Source organism: Mercenaria mercenaria, chromosome 3 (assembly GCF_021730395.1).
Source record: "Mercenaria mercenaria strain notata chromosome 3, MADL_Memer_1, whole genome shotgun sequence".
Classification (NCBI taxonomy): Eukaryota; Metazoa; Mollusca; class Bivalvia; order Venerida; family Veneridae; genus Mercenaria; species Mercenaria mercenaria.
In genome coordinates, this window is record NC_069363.1 from 12,611,315 (window position 1) to 12,637,004 (window position 25,690).

General features: G+C 36.6%; 1 protein-coding gene across 1 annotated transcript; it reads left to right on the forward strand.

Annotated features, from left to right (window-relative positions):
- Positions 1 to 931: 931 nt before the first annotated feature.
- Positions 932 to 24,476, forward strand: LOC128555454 (uncharacterized). Its single transcript, XM_053537741.1, has 5 exons — positions 932 to 1,070; positions 5,580 to 5,877; positions 17,964 to 18,077; positions 18,556 to 18,627; positions 23,581 to 24,476. The coding sequence occupies exons 1-5, from the start codon at positions 1,005 to 1,007 to the stop codon at positions 24,474 to 24,476; spliced, it is 1,446 nt and encodes a 481-aa protein (XP_053393716.1). The 5' UTR covers positions 932 to 1,004.
- Positions 24,477 to 25,690: the final 1,214 nt, after the last annotated feature.

A 25,690-nucleotide genomic window follows, 5' to 3' on the forward strand; every position in this document is an offset into this window, starting at 1 on the left:
GCAAGTCCCAAGTTTTATATAGACTTATATAGGAAAAAACTTTAAAAATCTTCTTGTCTGAAACCACATGACCTAGGCTTTTGATATTTGGTATGATGCATTGCCTACTAGTAGTCCTCCACCGATCAAGTGATGATAATAACTCATCATTGTTTTTTTCCAAAAAATCAGATGAGCTAAAAATGATTATTTTGCTTTCCAAACAGGAAAAATATTACTATATTTAATAACAGGTTTCCCATTCAGGAAGTAGTGGAAAACCATTATTTGATTTACTGAACAGGAAATTTCCCCTAATGTTGTCTGTACCTCTATCGGTCAGTCTTATGAATTTGTGTCGTGCATACCTCAAAAAACACCTCACAGGATTGTCATTCAGCATGAGAAACTGGGCACCTCAGGTGTTTAACTGGGATTTCATCAAAAATATGCATAAAAAGGCCTAAATGGCTGTGTTGCACACATCTCAAAAAGTATTTGACTTATTTGTTAGCCTACTTTTCGATATTACCCTGGGATGAAAAGAGGCCCCGGGCGAGGGGGTCACCTGTTACATGAGTTTTATAGGAAAAAAAACTTCAAAAATTATCTGATCATATTTCCCAGACTATTTAATGATAGTTACCTGATGACAGTAAGTAATCAGGGGTCACTTGACTTTGACCTTGACCTAATGACCTACTTTGTTTGTTTTTAAGATACAGGCTTGAAATTTGGATAACTTGTACAGTTTTGCAAACTGATCTTTAAACTGACTTTCAGTGACCATGAATGTGACCTACTGACCTACTTTCTTAATATTTTAACATCAGTTTGACATTTGAAACATGTAGCTCATATTACTCAAGTGAACGATGCAGGGTGATCATGACCCTTGTGCCTTGTTCAGTATAAATTTTTCAGGTCTGAAAATCAAAATCACATAAACTTCAAACTAAGTAATTTTGTTGATTGTTTCGTTTTTCTTAGATGTTGATAAACATAAAGTGGTTATTGATGGACAAATGGCGAAGAGTTCAAATATCAATACTTGTCCATTACAAGACAACAGAGGAAGTCCAAATGAAAAAGTAAGTATTTTAATACCAAAATGAAACCTAGAGCCTGTTTCACAAAACTTCGATGAAGTTTTTAGCTCACCTGAGTACGAAGTGCTCAAAGGTGAGCTTTAGTGATCGCCCTGTGTCCGTCGTCCGTCAGTCGTCTGTCATCAGTCGTCCGTCGTCAACAGTTTGACTGTTAACACTCTACAGGTCACAGTTTTGGCCCAAACTTAATGAAACTTGGTCAGAGTGTTACTCTCAATAAAATATTGGACGAGTTCGATATTGGGTCATCTGGGGTCAAAAAACTAGGTCACCAGGTCAAATCAAAGGAAAAGCTTGTTAACATTCTAGAGGTCACAATTTTGGCCCAATCTTTATGAAACTTGGTCAGAGTATTACCCTCAATAAAATCTTTGATGAATTTGATATTGGGTCATCTGGGGTCAAAAAGTAGGTCACCAGGTCAAATCAAAGGAAAAGCTTGTTAACACTGTAGAGGCCACATTTATAACTGTATCTTCATGAAACTTGGTCAGAATGTTAATCTTGATGATTTCAAGGTTCATTTTGAATCTGGGTCATGTAGAGTCAAAAACTAGGTCACCAGGTCAAATCAAAGGAAAAGCTAGTTTACACTGTAGAGCCCAAACTTATGACCATATCTAAATGAAACTTTGTCAGAATGTTAATCTTGATGATCTATAGGTCAAATTTAATTATGGATCAGGTGGGATCAAAAACTAGGTCACTAGGTGAAATCAAAGGAAAAGCTTGTTAACACTGTAGAGCCACATTTATGACTGTATCTTTATGAAACTTGGTCAGAATGGTAATCTTGATGATTTCAATCTGGGTCATGTCAGGTCAAAAACTAGGTCACTAGGTCAAATTTAAAAAAAAGCTTGTTTACACTGTAGAGGCCACATTTATGACCATATCTTAATTAAACTTGGTCAGAATGTTAATCTTGATGATCTTTAGGTCAGTAGGTCAGGTGAGTGATACAGGGCCTTCATGGCCCTCTTGTTTATTTAGTTTGTCTGATTTTGAAAAAAAATCATGCGAGGTACTATCCTCACTTGAGATTTTATTTTTTGTTTTCAGTTAAGACAGGTAATGATTAATTATTTATTCTGAAACAGGAACTTCTATTATATATATACACATTACTCTAAAAGATGTAGTTCTGCACCTGGGGTTTCGCGTCCAGATTCATTCAGTCCTGTAGGAGTTATGGCCCCTGACTGTGTAAAAATTGGTCATTTTAGTGTTGTGTCACGCTTAGCTCCAAAAGTATTTGATGTAGAGTCACAAAACTTTACAGGAATGTTGGTCAGGATGTGTAGTTGTGCACCTGGTGTTTCGCGTCCGGATTCATTCAGTCGTGAAGGAGTTATGGCCCCTGACTTTTTAAAAATTGGTCATTTTAGTGTTGTGTCGCGCCTAGCTCCAAAAGTATTTGATGTAGAGTCACAAAAGTTTTCCCAAAGTTGATCTGTGCCCTTTGGAGCCATATCTAGGAAATGGTTGGGAGTATTTATTTAAAACTTCATTTACGTGTTCACCACTATGAGTTCTTTGGGCCCGTCAAGTTTCAGTCAGATTGCCCAAGTAACACCAGAGTTATGGCCCTTAGAAGTTTCTAGTGTTAACTATATAGGGTACTATAAATATTGCAATTTCTGCATCATAACTTTTGATATATTTGACCTTGAACTATGAAACTTTAACAGAATTTAGAGCACTATAATGTGGTTGTGCACACACAATTTCGTATGGATTTCTTTTGTAACTGCAGAGTTATTGCCCTTTAATTGTCTAAAAATCCACATATTTGTACATAACAAACTTGCCATTTGCACAATTCATTAAATTTCTTTCATTCTTTTCTGTGAACATTTATTATAAACATGTGAAGTTGCGCACCCACACCTGGTCGCCACTTGCCTTGGTCACCGGGGTGACCCCGGGGTCAAAATTGACCCCGCCCAGGGTCACTTGATTTTACATAGGAAAATCTTTAAAAATCTTCTTCTCAAAAACCAGAAGCCCTAGAGCTTAGATATTTCACTTGTAGCATTGCCTAGTGGACCTCTACTAAAGTTGTTCAAATCATGACCCGGGGTCAAAATTGACCCCGCCCCATGGGTCACTTGATTTTACATAGGAAAATCTTCAAAATTTTTCTAAAATAAACCAGAAGGCCTAGAGCTTAGATATTTCACATGTAGCATTGCCTAGTAGACCTCTACAAAATTTTTTCAAATCATGACCCCAGGATCAAAATTGACCCTGCCCCAGGGGTCACTTGATTTTACATAGGAAAATCTTCAAAATTTTTCTAAAAATAAACCAGAAGGCCTAGAACTTAGATATTTCACATGTAGCATTGCCTAGTGGACCTCTACAAAATTTGTTCAAATCATGACCCCTGGGTCAAAATTGACCCCGCTCCAGGGGTCACTAGATTTTACATAGGGAAATCTTCAAAAAAATTCTTAAAATAAACTAGAAGGCCTAGATCTTAGATATTTGACATGTAGCATTGCCTAGTAGACTTCTACAAACATTTTTCAAATCATGACCCCCGGGGTCAAATTGACCCCGCCCTATGGGGTTACTTGATTGTACATAGAAAAATCTTCAAAATTTTCTAAAAATAAACCAGAAGGCCTAGAGCTTAGATATTTGACATGTAGCATTGCCTAGTAGACTTCTACAAACTTTGTTCAAATCATGACCCCCGGGGTAAAATTGGCCCCACCCCAGGGGTTACATGATTGTACATCGGAAAATCTTCCAAAAAATTTCTAAAAATCATCAGTTTGACATTAGAAACATGTAGCTCATATTACTCTGGTGAGCGATCCAGGGTCATCATGACCCTCTTGTTTTTCATTTTTAATTTTCCATCAATATTTATAATCAACTTGTGAAATTTTGTTTCCTCTCCCGTTCCCCCGCACCCCCACACTCTTAAAAAATAAATATATATACATATATATATTTCCATTCCTTTTTTTTTTTTTTTTTTTTTTAATGTTCAAACCTTCAACATGTTAAGTTGTGACTGCACAAGCCTTGCCCTCAGTCATGTTCAGGATATCTTACCAGTGTTCTCATAAGGACATCTGTTTTTTTAAGTTCAAATGTACATGTTAAACAACAAACACCTGGTGCCAAACCACTCAAAGACAATATTTCGTTCCAGTTAAACTTCAAGCTCATATTTCAATTAACTGCATTTAATTTTAAAAGCTAAGCTTATTACAGTAAGCATATCCCATTCAAAATAAATTCTTTAGTCAGGATCAAAGTATCATACATTTATTATGTACTCTTTAATTAAACATTTGTTTTCTGTTAAATTGATTTTGACTAATGAAATTATTTGCTTCTTATTAACATCCTTAACTTTTTGCCGGATATATTTTTTTGCCATTCCTCACCACAAACCCTTTCGGCGGGGGATACCAATTCATCGAATTTGCTTGTTTATTCTGAAACAGGAACTTCTATTATATATATACACATTACTCTAGAAGATGTAGTTCTGCATCTGGGGTTTCGCGTCCAGATTCATTCAGTCGTGTAGGAGTTATGGCCCCTGACTGTGTAAAAATTGGTCATTATAATGTTGTGTCGCGCGTAGCTCCAAAAGTATTTGTCCTAGAGTCACCAAAGTTTACAGGAATGTTGGTCAGCATGTGCAGTTGTGCACCTGGGGTTTCGCATCCAGATTCATTCAGTCGTGTAGGAGTTATGGCCCCTGACTTTTTAAAAATTGGTCATTTTAGTGTTGTGTCGCGCCTAGCTCTAAAAGTATTTGATGTAGAGTCACAAAAGTTTTCCCAAAGTTGATCTGTGCCCTTTGTCATGTAGTGGGGGCATCTGTGTCCCATGGACACATTTCTAGCTCAGTTTCTTTCATTTATCTTTCATCTGTAAAGTTTGTTTGTTGTTTTATGCTTATTTGGCCTTTGTTACACATTTCACCATTACACAGGAAATCATTTTCTACATTGGGAGAAATGGGCTTTTTGTAAAAAAAGTTTGCATGAAATAATATTTGCACTGACTTTGTACGAAAGTTTTGTGAAACAGGCATTCAAAGTTCTTGAAACTTTCAAACGTTTTGCGATTGCAAAATTGTACAAACTTTGTACGAAAAAGTCTTGTGAAACATGCCCCTGGTGTTTCAGAGTTAGAATTAACCCTCAAAACATGAAGAACATGTTTCATGTTTCTTAATTATTTGTTGAAGCCTTCTAGAAGAAACACTTCATGAGGATTTAAATTCTGTTGTCAAAACCTTTGTATTTTTTTACTGTAAACTGTTTATGGCAGTGGATATAAATATATATACAATGAAGATTGCATAATTGATTTATTCAGTATAATTCCATTGGTCTAGATTGGTCAATATTTAAAAACATTCAACAAGCATGTGTAACACCCTTTAGTTGAATGTTTGATGAAGAAGGAAGTAAGAAATAGTCACTGAATATATAAATAAATGTTTTGATATTTCAGAAAGAAGGCGGCAAGAAAGTAGAAGAACAGCCAGCAGATAGCAGATCACTTACAGCATTGAAGTCAGAAATTACAGAAAAGCATCAAGACTTCAGTAGGAAAGATAATGTTGACAATGCAGCATCTATTGGAAAGTTAGTGGAATGCAATGAACATAAAGCTGATGATAAGGATAAAGATGACTTGAAAGATAAAAAAGAAAATATGCAACCCACAGATCTGGTCTCAGTTACACATGAGGGTAGTATTCAGAAAACTGCAGAAGATAAAGGAGGTACCAAGCATGATGATAGTGCAGGTAAGAAAATATGCAGAACATAATTTTGATGTATGTCAGGAAAGTTTTACAGTGCTTTGTTCACCAAACTTGCTTACAATATTTATAGGCATATTTATGCCCCCTTCGAAGAAGGAGGGGTATATTGTTTTGCAGATGTCGGTCGGTCGGTCAGTCTGTATGTATAGACCAATCCATTTCCGGATGATAACTCAAGAACGCTTGGGCCTAGGATCATGAAAGTTGACAGGAATGTTGGTCATCACCTGCAGATGACCCCCAATGATTTTGAGATCTGTATGTCAAAGGTCAAGGTCACATGACCCTGAACAGTTAAACGTTTTCCGGATGATAACTCAAGAATGCTTGGGCCTAGGATCATGAAAGTTAATAGGGAGGTAGATCATGACCAGCAGGTGACCCCTATTGATTTTGAGGTCAGTATATCAAAGTTCAAGGTCACAGTGACCCATAACAGTTAAAGGGTTTCCGGATGATAACTCAAGATTGCTTGGGCCTAGGATCTTGAAAGTTGATAGGGATGTTGGTCATGACAAGCAGATGACCCCTATTGATTTTGAGGTTAGTAGGTCAAAGGTCAAGGTCACAGTGACCAGGAACAGTAAAACGATTTCCGGGCGATAACTCAAGATTGCTTGGGCCTAGGATCAGGGAGATTGATCATGATCAGCAGATGACCCCTATTGATTTTGAGGTCATTTGGTCAAAGTTCAAGGTCAGATTGGCCAGGAACAGTTAAATGGTTTCTGGACATTAACTTGAGAAAGCTTGGGTCAATGGTCATGAAAGATGATGTTCATCATGACCAGCAGATGACCCCTATCGATTTTAAGGTCAGTAGGTCAAAGGTCAAGGTTACAGTGACCCGGAACATTTAAACCGTTTCCAGACAATAACTTGAGAATGCTTGGGCCTAGGATCATGAAACTTGATAGGGAGGTTGGTCATGACCTGTATATGACCTCTATAGATTTTGAGGTCTGTAGGCTAAAGGTCAAGGTCACATTGACCCAGAACAGTTAAATCCTTTCCAGACGATACCTTGAGAACGCTTGGGCCTAGGATCACTAAACTTAATAGGGAGGTTGATCATGACCAGCAGATGTCCCTGTTGATTTTGAGATCAATAGGTCAAAGGTCAATATCACATTGAACCAGATCAGTAGGACTTTTGTTTACAGTGAGCAAATAATTTCTGTTCCTTATGCAATTACTGAATGCATCAAGGGGGGCATTTTGTGTTCGACGAGCTCTTATATCTTATAAAATCTGTTAGAAGATCCTTTGGAAGCATAGAATGCAACCAAGCAAAATTATAGCAAGCCAAAGCCCGATAACCAGCCAAATTGTGCAAGAAGTGCTGGAGTTGTGGCCAATCACCAAAAATTTAGCAGTGCTTATCCAATGTTCACCAAACATGGTCACAATGTTTATGGGTAATATATCTCAGTCAGGTTTGATAACCTCAGATCCCCTTTCTAAATTCCAGTCTGTTTAGTTCTGCTCATTGTTTTCTCGTTTAGGGCAAACCCATTATTTTAACTGGGGACCATACGCCGCTTTTCATGGAATTACACACTAGTGTAGCATTGAAGGTTCCATGTGCACTGCCGTATTAACACATCTGCGGATGTCTCTAAATTGTTTTTTGTACTTTTTGCATGTGTAAATGTTGAGTTCTGCTCAACCCGGAGCTAGAGGGCGTGGACAGTAGCATGCATTTCCACTACCGTCCGTGAACAGGCTCAATCAAACCGAGCCTGCAACATTTTCGTTTTTGTTGTGTTGAGCGACCTGTGGAGTTTCCACTTTTTCTATTTGATAACCAGCTGGATTGTCCCTTAGGCTCTGGATTTATGGTCCTTGATTTACTAAAAACTGGACCGCCTCACTAGCCTAGTGGTAGAGCGTCTGCTTCGAGTACGGGAAGTCTTAAAAAATGGTACTAGTAGCTTCCTTGCTTGGCGCACAGCATTAAAAGGATAGTGCTAGGACTGGTCAGCCCGGTGTCTGTATGTGATTAGATGGGGTATCATGCCAAAAGTCTGCGGCATGATATTTCAGTGAGACAGCACTATAAAGTTGGGCATTGTGCTCACTGCTACAAGTAGACACCGTCGTTTATATGATTGAAAAATTGTTGAAAAAGACGTTAAACCCGAACACACGTGCTAAAAACTGAAAATTTACTGTTCGGCTCTCTATCATGAGCAGCTCTTATCCAATGTTCCCAAATAGGATCATAATGTTTAAATGCATAATATCTCAGACAGGTTTGATAACTAGCACTATACTACCATTCACTTTCGAGTTATGACCTTGAATTACCTTGAATTTGGAAAATTGACAGTGCCCACTTAAACAGGTTTTTTGCAGTGTTAACCAAACTTAGTCAGAATGCTTGTGGGCATATTATCTTGGCAAAGTATAATAACTAGGTTTGTAATTTTAGTTGCTCTGGAGTTATGGCCTTTAAATTAGTCAAAAGAAAAAAAAGAGTGAGATATAGTCTGTATTTTGAAAATAGTAATTTGCTTTGAAGGAAACATTTGTGACAGCTTGGCACTCTTGTTCTTTAATAGATAATGTATTTCAGTTACAGTGGATGGAGCTAGTCTGTATCCTAGGTTCAGTATGATATTCTTTCAAATATTTCTCTGAGACAATTTCCAGAACAAAGTGGCTATTAACTTATATATGAGAAAAGTTACATAAACTTTAAGGTAGTTATGTATATTTGAAACAATTCTTTGTTCAGTGTAGATATAAACATATAAGACCATTTATTTTCAAAGCGTCATTGTATCTGAAGGAAATTCAACTAGTAAAAAAATAGGAACGTGACATTGTGCTTGATTTTTTGTTGTAACAAGTTTGAAAATATTGCTCCTCCAGTAAATTTTCACAATGGGCTTCATTGGCAAATTTGCAGTTTTGATGATGTTTTCGCTATCAATAATTTGAAGTATTGGATAACAAAATCACATGTCATTCAGTCTACTGTGCTGGTTGTATATCAGCAAATAAAATCTTAGTGAGATATGCAAAATACATGTGCTCCACCATTTTATATTTGTATGTTGTTTTACACTTAAGACAAAAAATGATACTAAGGAGTGCCCAGAGGTTCCCCTAAAAATAATCCTAACTTTGGTACAGAATTCAGGAACACTGATTAGGTTAACTGCCTGCCAATACAGTAGGATTATTATAACAGTGGCTTGATCTGGGATGCTGTGTTCAGCTTGAGTGGATTTTTGCCATATTGGATCTCATGATCACAAGCGCCGAGTGTGATGCGACCTTGCAAAATCTACGATCATCAATTACAAAATCCCAGATCTAGCTACTGTTATAATGACCCTTGTTAGCTCACTTGAGCCAAAGGCTCATGGTGAGCTTTTGTGGCCGCTCAGTGTCTATCGTGCGTCGTCAGTCGTGCGTCCGTCAACATTTTCTAAAAAAATCTTTTCTTGAAAACCACTGGGCAGAATTACAGCAAACTTCACAGGAAAGATCCTTGGGTGGTCCCCTTTCAGAACTGTTCAAAGAATTTAATTCCATGCAGAACTCTGGTTGCCATGGCAACCGAAAGGAAAAACTTTAAAAATCTTATTGTCCAAAACCGCAAGGCATAGAGCCTTGATATTTGGCATGTGACATTGTCTTATGGTCCTCTATCAAGATTGTTCAAATTATGCCCCTGGGGTGAAAAGAGGCCCCACCCCAGGGATCACAAGTTTTACATAGACCTATATAGTAAAAAACTTTAAAAATCTTCTTGTCAAAAACCATATGACGTATGCTTTTGATATTTGGTATGATGCATTGTCTAGTAGTCCTCTACCAAAATTATTCAACTTATGCCCCTGGGGTTAAAAGAGGCCCCCGCCCTGGGGTCACTTAGTTACTATGTGAGTTATATAGGAAAAGAAACTTAAAAAATCATTTGATCCTATTTCCAAGACTGTTTAATAATAATTACCTGATGACCCCAAGTAATATGATGTCACTTGACTGTGACCTTGACCTACTGACCTACTTCCTTGTTTTTAGCTCACCTGAGCATGAAGTGCTCAAAGGTGAGCTTTTGTGATCGCCCTGTGTCCGTCATTGTCTGTCCGTCCATCGTCCGTCGGTCGTCCTTCATCAACAATTTGACTGTTAATACTCTAGAGGTCACAATTTTGGCTCAATCTTAATGAAACTTGGTCAGAATTTTACCCTCAATAAAATCTTTGACTAGTTTGATATTGGGTCATCTGGGGTCAAAAACTAGGTCATCAGGTCAAATCAAAGGAAAAGCTTGTTAACACATTAGAGGTCACAGTTTTGGCCCAGTCTTAATGAAACTTGGTCAGAATGTTACTCTCAATAAAATCTTAGTCGAATTCGATATTGGGTCATCTGGGGTCAAAAACTAGGTCACTAGGTCAAATCAAAGGAAAAGCTTGTTAACACTCTAGAGGTCACAGTTTTGGCCCAATCTTAATGAAACTTGGTCAGAATGTTACTCTCAATAAGATCTTGGACAAATTCAATATTGGGTCGTTTGGGGTTAAAAACTAGGTCACCAGGTCAAATCAAAGGAAAAGCTTGTTAACACTCTAGAGTTCACAATTTTGGCCCAATCTTAATGAAACTTGGTCAGAATGTTACCCTCAATAAAATCTTGGGTGAGTTTGATATTGGGTCTTCTGGGGTCAAAAACTAGGTCACTGGGTAAAATCAAAGGAAAAGCTTGTTAACACTCTAGAGGTCACAATTTTGGCCACTCTTAATGAAACTTGGTCAGAATGTTGCCCTTAATAAAATCTTGGACGAGTTTGCTATCGGGTCATCTGGGGTCAAAAACTAGGTCACCAGGTCAAATCGAAGGAAAAGCTTGTTGACACTCCAGAGGTCACAAGTTTGGCCCAATTTTAATGAAACTTTGTCAGAATGTTACCTTCAATAAAATCTTTGTCGAGTTAGATATTGGGTCATCTGGGGTCAAAAACTAGGTCACTGGGTAAAATCAAAGGAAAAAGCTTGTTAACTGTAGAGGCAGCATTTATGACCGTATCTTTATGAATCTTGGTCAGAATGTTAATCTTGATAGCCTCAAGGTCCAGTTTGAATCTGGATCATGTAGGATCAAAAACTAGGTCACCAGGTCAAATCAAAGGAAAAGCTAATTAACACTGTAGATGCCACATTTATGACCATATCTAAATGAAACTTGGTCAGAATGTTGATCTTGATGATTTATAGGTCAGGTTCAGTTCTGGGTCAGATGGGTCAAAAACTAGGTCACTAGGTCAAATCAAAGGAAAAGCTTGTTAACACTCCAGAGGCCACATTTATGACTGTATCTTATGAAACTTAGTGAGAATGTTAATCTTGATGACCTTTAGGTCAAGTTAGAATCTGGGTCATGTGGGGTCATAAACTAGGTCACCAGGTCAAATCAAAGGAAAAGCTAGTTAACACTTTAGAGACCACATTTATGACCATATCTTAATGACTCTTGGTCAGAAAGTTAATCTTGATGATCTTTAGGTCAATAGGTCAGGTAAGAGATACAGGGCCTTCATGGCCCTCTTGTTTAAGATACAGCCTTGAAATTTTGACGACATACACTGTTTTGCACACCAATCGTAAAACTGAATATCATTGACCATGAATGTGACCTACTGACTTTCTTAATATTTTATCATCAGTTTGATCTTTGAAACATGTAGCTCATATTACTCAAGTGAGCGATCTTGAGTGACCCTCTTGTTTTTTGTGTTGTTTTTTTGTTGTTGGATTTACCACTCAAAACATGGTTCCTATGATTTTGTCAACATACTTATGGTAAAAAGTAAACTTTTAACAAGCCAGTAATAAAATGAAATACCAGTAAGTAATTAATAGTGCAGATAATATAGAGATAGTACCTAAGTTTTTCAAATCATAGGTTTGAAGTTAAAAAGCTTTGAAATGAAGACAAATGTCCATATATTTCTCAAAAACAGAAATATAGACAATATTTTAACCAGACATGTGGAGTTATGAGCATTTAATATTTTCATGTAAACGAAAATTTTGTGATCAAGGAAATGTAACTCTTCTTGAACATGGAGAGCATAAACATCAAAGGGACATAATATAGTCAATATTTTCTAATTGGGTGCATTTGATTTAACATTCAACTTTGATCTGGATTGCTAAATAATGATCCATGATATTGTGTGCAAAAAATTTAGAACATCTGGAACAGTATATTTACAGCAAAACTATGCTTTAGCAGAATCTAAATAGTTAAGCTCTAACTGGGACTCGAACCCTGGACCTCTCTGTGACAGGAAAGGCCGTACCGGCGACAGCAACCATCAGAACAAATCAACACCCTTTACAATATTTACAAATTTATTTACATGAGATGATTATTTACAATGAATAGATATGAAAAGAAAAAAAAACTGATTATAAGAAAGAAAAAAAAAAGAAAGTTCAGTATCTCTAGATACAAAAGTTCTTAAATTCCATTCTAATCTGACGTGACACAGTTCTTTAATGTAATTGTGAACTTTAAGTAGCACAAACAAAACATAGCTTCTAAATTCAGTCCCTTTAAACCGTGAATACGTTGATTCCGTGTTGGCTCCCTATGGTGGTAGGTGATTGCATCCCTGAGCTGACTTCAGAGGATAACAAAAATCATCGTCTTTGCGGTTTACGGCACAACCATGGGACGAAAGCTCTGCGCTGGGAATATCACATCCAGGCGAGTGAAGACAAGTGAACCTCGGGCATTGTACTTCCGGGTTATGACATCACCAGGTAAAATCGTCTGGCGGAAGAAGCTAAAATATATAACATATGGTAAGCACCATAGCAAAACAAATAAGTCAGGGCATAAAACTGCTCCTTTGGGTACACCATACCTCCGTAGGCTCCCATAAATAATACGTGCTACTTATACAAAATATATGTGCTACTAAGTTCAAACGTCACGTGATTAAAATACGTCACTAATTACTTCCATTATTACAAAAATTACTTACTTAAAAGACTAAAGTTAAAGTATGAGAAAAATATGAAAAGTATATGATGAAACATTATAGATACGGACATGATAAACTGCAGCCATTATTTACAACTACAAATTAACAAAATTCAATGTAAATCTAACGTTATATGAGAGTTGGCATCCATATAATATCTAATGCCATATACTACAACGGACATTAATTAGATGTGCTATAGACTGGCACACAATTACAAATTACAATAATATATTACAAACATGGCACTAGACTTGCCATATAGATTTATACATAACAATACAATGCAGTAATGGCGTTCCATAATTAACAAAATGTTTGACATAAGTTTTTGAAACAGTGCTTTACAATTATCACGATACAAATTTCAGTACAAATTTTACATCTTATATAAATGAAACATTTTAGATTCCTCTTTCGAAATAATTTACAAAAGTCTGAAAAATTTAATAAATCATCCTGACATACCGAAACTAGCCAAAATCATGTGCCGAAAAGTAAATGTTACAGAATTCTGTAGAATGCACAAAAATTTACCAAATAAAAATCGTAATGCAAAAATCATACAAAAATCTAACAAATAAATTTCTTACCTCGATCGAGCATAAGTTTCTAGCAAGAAAATAATTCAGACATAGATTCGTCTATAAAGTCGTAAGGTGGTGTGCGCAAGGCATATCTAGCCCAGTCTATTTAAAGGATAATGTCCCGCCAAATACTAAATTTCATAGGATTCACGGCTAAGCCGTGGACTCCGACTATTGTCATTTTCACGGGATTCACGATGTAGCCGGGGAATCTAACTACTTTGGCGCGGATTTAAATTGACAATTTGAGGCCCATTATAGTGGTTTTGGGGATAAAAACATAAATTACTGAAGTTTATAAAATATCAACTTTCTTATTACTGAACAGAATTTAATGAAATTTACATGGAAATTTAAGTTATGAAATACAGTAAAACATGAGAGGTATTTCATGCGTGAAATCTGACATTTACCTCAATAACTCAAAAATTTACAAAAAGATGATGCAATACCTGCATTTACACTACAGCTAAAATAAGGCCCGTATGTCAATTTGTGACACTCTCACACCTTAGTCAGACACTCTACCACTTCCCTATAACAGCAGTAGCTAATAGCTATGCAGTTTAATTGCTGGATTACATTGCATGAACTGGAACAATAATCGATGAACTCCGGATTATCGGCGTATTCGCTTTGTTACCTAACGGCAATTTTTGTGAAAAAGAAAAAATATAATCTAATGCTGCCAGCGTCATAATCGGTCAAATCTGGCCAAATTTCTCTGACATGTTGTTCAGAGTATGAACTTACTAACTGGTAGTACCAGTGAAATATTACTTACACTGACTATTTTATATTTGCCCTTTTTGCAGCTGTCGAACGACAAAGACGGTGAGTTTTGTCCAAATATAAGTAATTATTTTACCAGTTTTGAGAGGATTTCAATTGATGGGAAATTACAGTTACAAACTCAATACCTTTCTGCAACACATGGAGTCATTAGCATTCACTGTCAATCAGTATTATGACAAAGATCGACTGTCATTCATTCATTTCAAAGTTTCATAGACAGAGTCCGTTGTTCACATTTTTATCGTAACCGGTGCACTTGTAAAAATCACTTTAGTTTGAAAAATCAGAGTATGCAAAGAGCTATGGTACGGTCTCTAGATAATACACTTTGGTTGTATCAAAATGTCACAATAGAAGCACTTTTGTAATACCGTAATCAGCCGAATATAGGTCGCACTTGTGTATAGGATGCAGTGAAATAATATCAGCAGAATTCTGGAAAAATGCTTATACGCACTAATCACTTATCCGAATTTATGTTTGTCAGAAATTCGCTATAGTTTCTACGAACTCGCCGGTTTTTGCTTAATCATTGTCAATGTTTTTGGATGTTGTGGCAAGTATTTAAATTGAAAAAGCTTAAATTCTGTGTAAGCACTAAACTGCCACATCCTCTGACCACTCCATGAATATTGACACCAGTGAAAACGAAAGTACACTTTGGCACGTGGCGGTAAAATGACGTAATTTTAAGACTGGTTTGCAAATTGTTTTAAACATTATGGATCAGCGACTATGATCATATTGGATCAGTCTAAAATCTCGCATGTACATGTTTACAATTGCCTCCGGGTATGATTAAACGGTTAATTGTTTGCAGATTGTGACAGTAGGTGTAAGATAAGTAATGCCTCGGGCGTGAATTTCTCGATGAACAAGAGGATTATAGACAACTATCAAAATTATGTTTAAAGATTAGATAATCGATATCTGGTCTACCTGATCTGGAGTTTCAAGTATTTTAATGCAAAATGTGTGAAAACACGCCGGGAAAGTTTTACACAGGTCTTGTTAAAAACTTAATGATCAGTTACAGAAATGCGTTGTAAAATATATTTTAATGAAAAACAGCATTTTTTACGCGAGCTCTAAATTTGACATTTTTAGCCCACCATCATCAGATGGTGGGCTATTAAAATCACTCTGCGTCCATGGTCCGTCCGTCCGTCATTCCGTCCATCCGTCAGTCTGTCCGTCCGTCCGTCCGTCCGTTAACAATTTCTCGTTATCGCATCTCCTCAGAAACTACTGGGGGGATTTTGACCAAACTTTGTCAGAATGATGTATTGGTACCCTAGTTGTGTCCCCCAGAAAATCAGACTGGTTCAACAATTTATGAGTGAGTTATGGCCCTTTGTTTATTTCTATAATTTATATAGATTTATATAGGAAAAACTTTGAAAACCTTCTTGTCCAAAACCACAGAGCCTAGGGCTTTGATATTTGGTATGAAGCATCATCTAGTGGTCCTCTACCAAGACGATTCAAATTTTTTCTCTGGGGTCAAATATGGCCCTGCCCTGGGGGTCACATGGTTTATATAGACTTACATAGGGAAAAACTTTGAATAACCTCTTGTCCAAAACCACAGGGCCTAGGGCTTTGATATTTTGTATGTGACATCATCTAGTGGTCTTCAACTAAGATTGTTCAAATTATACCCCTAGGGTCAAATATGGCCCCGCCCTGGGAGTCATATGGTTTACATAGACTTATATAGGGAAAAACTTTGAAAATCTTCTTGTCCAAACCACAAAGCCTAGGGCTTTGATACTTGTAATGTAGCATCATTTAGTGGTTCTCTACCAAGTTTGTCAAATTATCCTCCTAGGGTTAAATATGGCCCCGCCCCGGGGGTCACATGGTTCATATAGACTTATATAGGGAAAAGCTTTTAAAATGTTCTTGTCAGTAACTACAACATTCAAACTTGGACCACATGTATATTTTTGAGTGGCAAGATGAACCTTGACATTAGTTGACCTTGATTTTGACCTAGTGACCTACTTTCACATTTCTGTAGCTACAGCCTTCAAATTTGGACCACATGCATAATTTTGTGCACTGGAAAAAACTTTGACCTTTATTTTGACCTAGTGACCTACTTCCACATTTTTGAAGGTACAGGCATCAAATTTGGACCATATGCATAGTTTCGTGTTTCAAAATGAAATTTGACATTGATTTTGACTTAGTGACCTACTTTCACATTTCTCAAGCTACAGCCTTCAAATTTGGACTACATGCATAGTTTTGTGTACCGAAAAAAACTTTGACCTTGACATTGAACTAGTGACCTACTTTCACATTTTTGAAGGTACAGGCTTCAAATTTGGACCACATGCATAGTTTTGTATTCTGAAATAAAATTTGACCTTGATTTTGACCTAGTGACCTACTTTTACATTTCTCAAGCTACAGCCTTCAAGTTTGGACCACTTGCATAGTTTTGTGTACTGAAATGACCTTTGACCTTTACATTGACCTAGTGACCTACTTTCACATTTTTAAGGTACAGGCTTCAAATTTAGACCACATGCATAGTTTTGTATTCCGAAATAAAATTTACCTTGATTTTGACCTAGTGACCTACTTTTACATTTCTCAAGCTACAGCCTTCAAATGTGGACCACATGCATAGTTTTGTGTACCGAAACAAACTTTGTCCTTTACATTGACCTAGTGACCTACTTTCACATTTTTGAAGGTACAGGCTTCAAATTTGGACCACATGCATAGTTTTGTATTCCGAAGTAAAATTTGACCATAATTTTGACCTAGTGACCTACTTTTACATTTCTCAAGCTACAGCCTTCAAATTTGGACCACTTGCATAGTTATGTGTACCGAAATGAACTTTGACCTTAAGATTGACCTAGTGACCTACTTTCACATTTCTGTAGCTACAGGCTTCAAATTTAGGACCACATGCATAGTTTTGTGTACCTAAACAAACTTTGACCTTGACATTGACCTAGTGACCTACTTTCACATTTTTGAAGGTACAGGCTTCAAATTTGGACCACATGCATAGATTTGTGTTGTGTACGGAAATTAAATTTGACCTTGAGCTAGTCAATAAGTCTTGAAATTTGGAACACTCAAAAATGGCACATAGGTGGGCGCCAAGATCACTCTGTGATCTCTTGTATACAAAAGTAATTTAAGATGCCGGGTCCCGATACCGGCTATTAGCTATTCCCGAGTCATTGGTATTTACTCCCCTTGAATTCTCTTCAATATAGAGGTGTGCAGGGTAAACAAAGATCGATTTTCTTAATTTTTGAGTCGGGGGGGAAATGTTTGGTCTTTTTCTATCCCCATATATAGGACGCATCGGTCCTTCGAGACCAGAATCTCTTAAAAAAATGTACGTCTTATATTCGTAGGATGATGGTACAGAACACCTGGTAGGATTAGTAAAGGTGCAATTATATTGATCTCTATTTCCTATGCCTACATATGGTGACTTTCCAGCTTTAATGGTGGAGGAAGACCCCAGGTGCCCCTCCGTGCATTATTCCATCACGAGCGGGCACCTGGGTAGAACCACCGACCTTCCGTAAGCCAGCTGGATGGCTTCCTCACATGAAGAATTCACTGCCCCAAGTGAGGCTCGAACCCACATCGATTAGGGGCAAGTTATATATGCAAATATTTTTATTATACTCAGGCCATGAAAACGGTTCAAAAGATTCTAAAACTTCTGGGAAACCAAAGGTTGAAGCTGCATCTGCAGATACATGTGTCAACAAAGTAGAGCCAAGTGATGAAAGTATTGAAAAAGGTAAATTTGTTTAAGAAACGTTGTCAATTCCTAAATTTATACAGCCCCCTAATTCCTAGACTTCAGGATTTTCAAAGTCTTTACTTTGATACTAATGCACTAATGCAGATATTTTAATGTCTAGGAGGTATATTTTTCATTCATTTTAGTGACTAATGTGTACAAACTGATTTGCAAGCAAAACACAGTTTCACTTTCTTTCTAACAAACATTACAAGATAAAGTGCAGTTGCAAAAAGCATGTCACAAGCATAGTGATTCATGTTTGTCTCTGTTTATTTGTTCAGTTTCAAAGGTTAGACTGACAGCTATAAAAGAAAGGTCGTAGTGCAAGTCAAACTGCCATTACAGACAGCATTTACATTTGGAGACATTAATGTTTAATAATTTTGTTTTAAAATACTGACTGGTTAAGTTGTAACTGATGGTCAGTTCTTATTTATTCACTGTAAAGTAAATCTGAATAATGTGATTTTAGATGATGATTATCCCAGGCACTTTAAAAACAACTTGTCTGATGTTGAGGAGAAAACAGAAGAACATTTAGGAGGTACATGTTTAGAATTATATTTTGTCTGTTTTTAGACCACCATCATCACATGGTGGGCTATTCAAATCACTCTGCATCTGTGGTCCGTTGTCCGTCTGTCCTTCCATCCTTCCTTCCATCCTTTAACAATTTCTCGTTATTGCATCTCAGAAAATACTGGGGAGATTTTGACCAAACTTTGTCTGAATGATGAATTGGTACCCTAGTTGTGTCCCCCTGAAAATCAGACTGGTTCAACAATTTTTGAGTGAGTTATTGCCCTATGTTTATTTTTATAATTTACATAGATTTATATAGAGAAAAACGTTGAAAATCTTGTTGTCCAAAACCACAGGGCCTAGGACCTTGATATTTGGTATGTAGCATCATCTAGCGATTCTCTACCAAGATTGTCCAAATTATTTCACTAGGGTCAAATATGGCCCTGCCCTGGGGGTCACGTGGTTTATATAGACTTATATAGGGAAGAACATTAAAGATCTTCATGTCATAACCTACATCATTCAGATTTGGACCTTATGTATAGTTTTGAGTGACTAGATGAACATAGACCTTGATGATGACCTAGTGACCTACTTAGACATTTCTGTAGCTACAGTCTTAAAATTTGGACCACATGCATAGGTTTGTTTACCGAAATAAACTTTGACATTGACATTGACCTAGTGACCTACTTTCACATTTAATTTGAACCACATGCATAGTTTTGTGTTCCGGAATGAAGTTTGACCTTGATTTTGACCTAATGGCCTACTTTCACATTTCTCAAGCTACAGCCTTCAAATTCAGACAAAGTGCATAGTTTTGTGTACCGAAATGAACTTTGACCTTGTTTTTTACTTAGTACCTACTTTCTTATTTCTCAAGCTACAGCCTTCAACTTCGAAGCACATGCATAGTTTTGCATACAGAAATGAACTTTGACCTTGCAATTGATCTTGTGAATTACTTCCACATTTCTCAAGCTACAGCCTCAAATTTGGACCACATACATGTACCACATCCACAGTTTTGTTTACCGAAATGAACTTTGACCTTGATTTTGACCTTGTTCTAGTCTTGAAATTTGGAACATTCAAAAATGGCTCAATGGCGGGCGCCATGATCACTCTATGATCTTTTTTAGCTCGACTTTTCGAAGAAAAAGTAGAGCTATTGCACTCGCCCCGGCGTCGGCGTAGGCGTCAGCGTTGCTTAAAGTTTCTGATAAAGTCAAATATCTCTGTTACTATCAAAGCTTTTGACTTGAAACTTAAAATACTTATTTACCATCACAGTCTACACCAGGAGACACAATCCCCATAACTCTGATTTGAATTTTGACAGAATTATGCCCCTTTTTAACTTAGAATTTTTTGTTAAAAGTCAAATATTTCTGTTACTATTAAAGCTTTTGACTTGAAACTCTAAATAGTTATTTACTATCAAAGTCTACACCAGGAGACACAATTCCCATAACTCTGATTATAATTTTGACAGAGTTATGTTCCTTTTTAACTTGGAATTTTTTTACTGGCAAAGCTCTAATTCAGAGTCAAGCACTGAGAAAAGTCGAGCGCGCTGACAGCTCTTGTTTTAAAGCTTGCTCATATTGGCACAACGTGTTCTACACCCACCACCATCAAACAATTCTCCAAAATGATTTTAACAAACTAGTTGAAAGCAGCAATAAGTGGCAATAGTTGGCAAATGGAATTTAATGTTGACAAGTGTGCTATTATGCATTTTTAGCTCACCTGAGCACGAAGTGCTCAAGGTGAGCTTTTGTGATCGCCCTGTGTCAGTTGTCCGTCGTCAACCATCGTTGTCAACAATTTGACTGTTAACACTCTAGAGGTCACAATTTTGGCCCAATCTTAATGAAACTTGGTCAGAATGTTACTCTCAATAAAATCTTGGACGAGTTCAGTATTGGGTCATCTGGGGTCAGAAACTAGGTCACCAGGTCAGATCAAAGGAAAAGCTTGTTAACACTCTAGAGGTCACACAATTTTGGTCCAATCTTAATGAAACTTGGTCAGAATGTTACTCTCAATAAAATCTTGGATGAGTTCGGTATTGGGTGATATTGTGTCAAAAACTAGATCACCAGGTCAAATCTAAGGAAAAGCTTGTTAACACTGTAGAGGCCACATTTAAGACTATATCTTCATGAAACGTGGTCAGAATGTTAATCTTGATGATCTTTAGGTCAAATTTGAATCTGGGTCATGTGGGGTCAAAAACTAGGTCACCAGTTCAAATCAAAGAAAAAACTAGTTAACACTCTAGAGGCCACATTTATGACCATATCTTAATGAAACTTGGTCAGATTGTTAATCTTGATGATCTTTAGGTCAAATATCAATCTGGGTCAGGTGGGGTCAAAATCTAGGTCACCAGGTCAAATCAAATGAAAAGCTAGTTAACACTCTAGAGGCCAAATTTATCGCCATATCGTAATGAAACTCGGCCAGAATGTTAATTTTGATGATCTTTACGTCCAGTTCAAGTCTGGATCAGGTGGGATCAAGAACTAGGTCACCAGGTCAAATCAAAGGGAAAGAATGTTAACACTCTAGAGGCCACATTTATGAAATATCTCTATGAAACTTTGTCAGAATGTTAACCTTGATGATCTTTAGGTCAAGTTCAAATCTGGGTCAGGTGGGGTCAAAAACTAGGTCAGCAGGTCAAATGAAAGGTAAAGCATGTTAACATTCTAGAGACATTATTTTAAGTTTGAAACTCATGAGAATTGATCAGAATGTTTGTCTTGATGACCTCTAGGTCAGATTCAAATCTGGGTCAGATGGGGTCAAAAACTAGGTCACCAGGTCAGATCAAAAGAAAAGCTTGTTAACACTTACAGAGGTCACATTTATGACTGTACCTTCATGAAACTTGGTCAGAATGTTAATCTTGATGATCTTTAAGTCAGTCTGGAATATGGGTCACGTGGGATCAAAAGCTAGGTCACCAGGTAAAATCGAAGGTAAAGCTAATTAACACTCTAGAGGCCACATTTATGACCATATCCTAATGAAACTTGGTCAGAATGTTAATCTTGATGATCCTTAGGTCAAGTTCAAATCTGGGTCAGGTGGGGGTCAAAACTGGGTCACCAGGTCAAGTCAAAGGTAAAGCTTATTAACAATCTAGAGGCCACATTTATGACTGTATCTTCATGAAACTTGGTCAGAATGTTAATTTTTAGCTCGACTATTCAAAGAATAGTCTAGCTATTCTACTCACCCTGGCGTCGGCGTCGGCGTCGGCGTCACACCTTGGTTAAGTTTTTGCATGCAAGTACATACAGCCATCAATTAAAGGCATATAGCTTTGAAACTTATTTTTTCTTTTTCTAGGTCAATTACCAACCTCTCTGGGTCAAGTCCCATAACTCTGACATGTATTTTGAGCAAATTATGCCCCCTTTTGGACTTAGAAAATTTTGGTTAAAGTTTTACATGCAAGTTACTATCTCCAAAACTAATGCAGATATTGATTTGAAACTTCACATGTGTCTTCGGGGTTATAAAACTAGTTGATAGCAGCAGGTCCCATAACTCTGACCTTCATTTTGGTCAAATTATGCCCCCTTTTGTACTTAGAAAATTATGGTTAAAGTTTTGCGTGCAAGTGCATACAGCTATTTCTAAAAGGCATATAGATTTGAAACTTATTTTTTCTTTTTCTAGATCAATTACCAACCTCACTGGGTCAAGTCCCATTACTCTGACATGTATTTTGAGCAAATTATGCCCCCTTTTGGACTTAGAAAATTTTGGTTAAAGTTTTACATGCAAGTTACTATCTCCAAAACTAATGCTGATATTGATTTGAAACTTCACATGTGTCTTCAGGGTTATAAAACTAGTTGATAGCAGCAAGTCCCATAACTCTGACCTTCATTTTGGCCAAATTATGCCCCCTTTTGGACTTAGAAAATTCTGGTTAAAGTTTTGCGTGCAAGTGCATACAGCTATTTCTGAAAGGCATACAGATTTGAAACTTATTTTTTCTTTTTCTAGATCAATTACCAACATCACTGGGTCAAGTCCCATAACTCTGACATGTATTTTGAGCAAATTATGCCCCCTTTTAGACATAGAAAATTTTGGTTAAAGTTTTACATGCAAGTTATTATCTCCAAAACTAATGCAGATATTGAATTGAAACTTCACATGTGCCTTCGGGGTTATAAAACTAGTTGATAGCAGCAAGTCCCATAACTGATATGCATTTTGGTCAAATTATGCCCCCTTTTGAACTTAAAACTCTTTTGATACTTAACCTTTTTGGGTAATATTTTCCTGCTTCTGGGACAATATTTCGAATAGTCGAGCTTGGCTGTCTTATGGACAGCTCTTGTTATGATCTTTAGGTCAAGTTCGAATCTGTGTCATGTGGGGTCAAAACTAGGTCAATAGGTCAAAGGAAAAGCTAGTTATCAGGGGTTAGAATTAGGCCAGGTGAGCGATTCAGGGCCTTCATGGCCCTCTTGTTCTAGTCAACACTACAAAAGTAATTTTTATTTTAAAATGAAAAAAACATTATGGAAAGTAAATTACAATCTGTATTTTGGAGCTGAACTGTGTATACAGTGAAATACAATCAACAAGCAGACACATTCATAACATCCTTCAAATACTTAAAAAGGAATCTCATAATTGTCCATCAAAAGTTATGGACATGTTTATCTGACACTAGTTAGGCCAAAATTAGAACATAGTTTTCCAATTTGGAATCCACATTTACAAAATCAAATAAAAGAAAAATTGAAAAAATATAAAGAAATGCTGCCATATTTGTTAAATAAATATGTTTTATTACAAAGATCCAGGATATAAATTATACAAAATGGCTATGCTAATGGTGAAAATATATTTCAGTCATACCATAAAATAAACAAATACCCTCTCTATATGTTGTTGTTTGAATTTTTGTGAAATGTTCCATATTTGGTTACAGAAGAATCACAACGAACAGATGATGATACCCAACCTGAATCAGGCTCACCATTATCAAGATCCAGTAGTATTGAAAATATTGCAGAGGAAGATCAGGGAGAAAATGTTGATGAATCGTATTGCTCAGTACAGTTTGAAATGAAAAGCTACACACTTTCGCAAAATGATTGCAGAAAGGAGTTGAAATATGACACAGAATCAGATAAACAGAATGGCAAAGCACTCACGGATGTTTTTAATAAAGCTAAAACACAGGACATTGAAGATGAAGATGAAAATAGGCAAGACACACACAGATTCAATAATAAAGAATCTGGAAAGTCTGAACCAATTGAAGATTCTTCAGTCCCATACAGATACACTCTCAGAGAAGTTGACAATGAATATGTTCTTCTTGTCAATAATACTATACCAGTTAAAGTTCCTGAGCTAAATGGAAAGTCCAATGTTTCTGTCAAAGAAGACTTTATTCGCATAAATGGTAAATTAGAATATTTAATCAAAAATGAAGGTGGAAAAATCATTTTAACAAAGCTAGAAGAGGCCCAGGTAGGAGATGTTAGTAAGGAGATCCAAAAACTCAGTCCTTCCCCTGTTGCCAGACATGATCATGGTGAGGAAGAAATTACATCAGATAGTAAAGTAAGAACCGCCATGGCTACAAAAATAAGAGCATCTACTCCACAGATGGATGAATTGATGAAAACTGAAGATGATGAAAAAAGCCAAACTGATAAATGCAGTCAACCAGTTGCTAGCATTAATACTGACGACTCACACAACATTTCAGTTGAAGGGGAAGAAAAGGATTTGGAAATGGTGACCAACTTGATGAGAGGGGTTAAAATTGAAGGTTTGTCTGAAAATGCTTTGTTTCTCAAAAAGATAATAACTTAGATATAATAGTTACCCAAAACTTGTGTGAAATGAATTATATAAGTCTTGCCTGGCTAACATGAAATAAGAACTTATTTCTTGTTCTAGAATTTGAATGGTTTGGCAAAATGCAGTTCTGAATGAATAGTTTTGTTACCCATATATTTTGCAAAAGTAACACCACCCCCAAATACTCTTAATAAAACTTCATATACATAACTATAACAACCTCACATTTCATTAAAATTTGATCCATAGAAGAAACAGTTTAAAACTAATGTGAACAATTCTTATTATTCAAACTTTGTACTGTGTAATCCTTGCTGTTGCATGAATGACTGTCCTGACTCTACTCGGCATAATTATAATAATATCGTAATTACAGAGTGGAATTGAACATGGAAAGTGCATGTTAATCAAAGGTACACACAGGGATATAAATGGAAGTGAGGATAATATTGAGAACCTTGCTATGGGCAAGGACAGAAAAAAAAATGAATAAAGGGGTTACTGGAGATAAACTCTGAGTACAATTGACTTCCAAGAATATGTAAAACTTCCTGTCACAGGTTATACTGTAATTTACCATTACTTATACAATAAATAACAAGTCTTAATTTTCAACATTTCTACCACATTTATGGCAACAAACAACAGTATGAAATGAGAAATGGCTGCAAAATGCCCTCATGACATATTCACAGTGCGAATTTAAGTTCAACTGATAATGGTATCAAACAATATACACGTATATTTCATATTTCTTGCATTGTACTGCAGTTAGCAGCTACGTTTCATAAATTTTACATTTTTTTGTGACATAAAATCATTACACCATGCTGGTTGTCAGCCTGAATGTCATTTTGGAATGTTTTTTTTCAGATCGATTTACTGATAAACTGACCTGTTTGCCAATCTGGATTTTATGCTCCCTGAAGGCATGAGCATATAGTCACCATCTTGTCTGTCCATCTCTGTCTGTCCATCCAAACAAACTAGAGAACATTTGTCTGTCCGTCCATCACACTTCTTGTTCGGAGGATAACTCAAAAAGTATTGAAGGTACCAAGTTGTATCTTTATACAATGATAGAGCTTATTGAGAGGAAGTGCAGTGGCAAGGAAACATAACTCTAGGTGGTCCCATTTTTGATTATCTCCCTTTTTTTGAAATCATTGTCCGGGGCATAACTTGAATACTGTGTAAGGTATTGACTTCATACTTCACATACTGAT

Excerpts from the sequence above, each read along its gene's own strand:
- LOC128555454 (XM_053537741.1), top strand. The coding sequence starts at position 1,005 with ATGGCGAAGAGTTCAAATATCAATACTTGTCCATTACAAGACAACAGA. Across the intron at positions 1,071-5,579 it reads GAGGAAGTCCAAATGAAAAA|AAAGAAGGCGGCAAGAAAGT; the intron begins GTAAGTATTTTA and ends TTGATATTTCAG. Across the intron at positions 5,878-17,963 it reads CAAGCATGATGATAGTGCAG|GCCATGAAAACGGTTCAAAA; the intron begins GTAAGAAAATAT and ends TATTATACTCAG.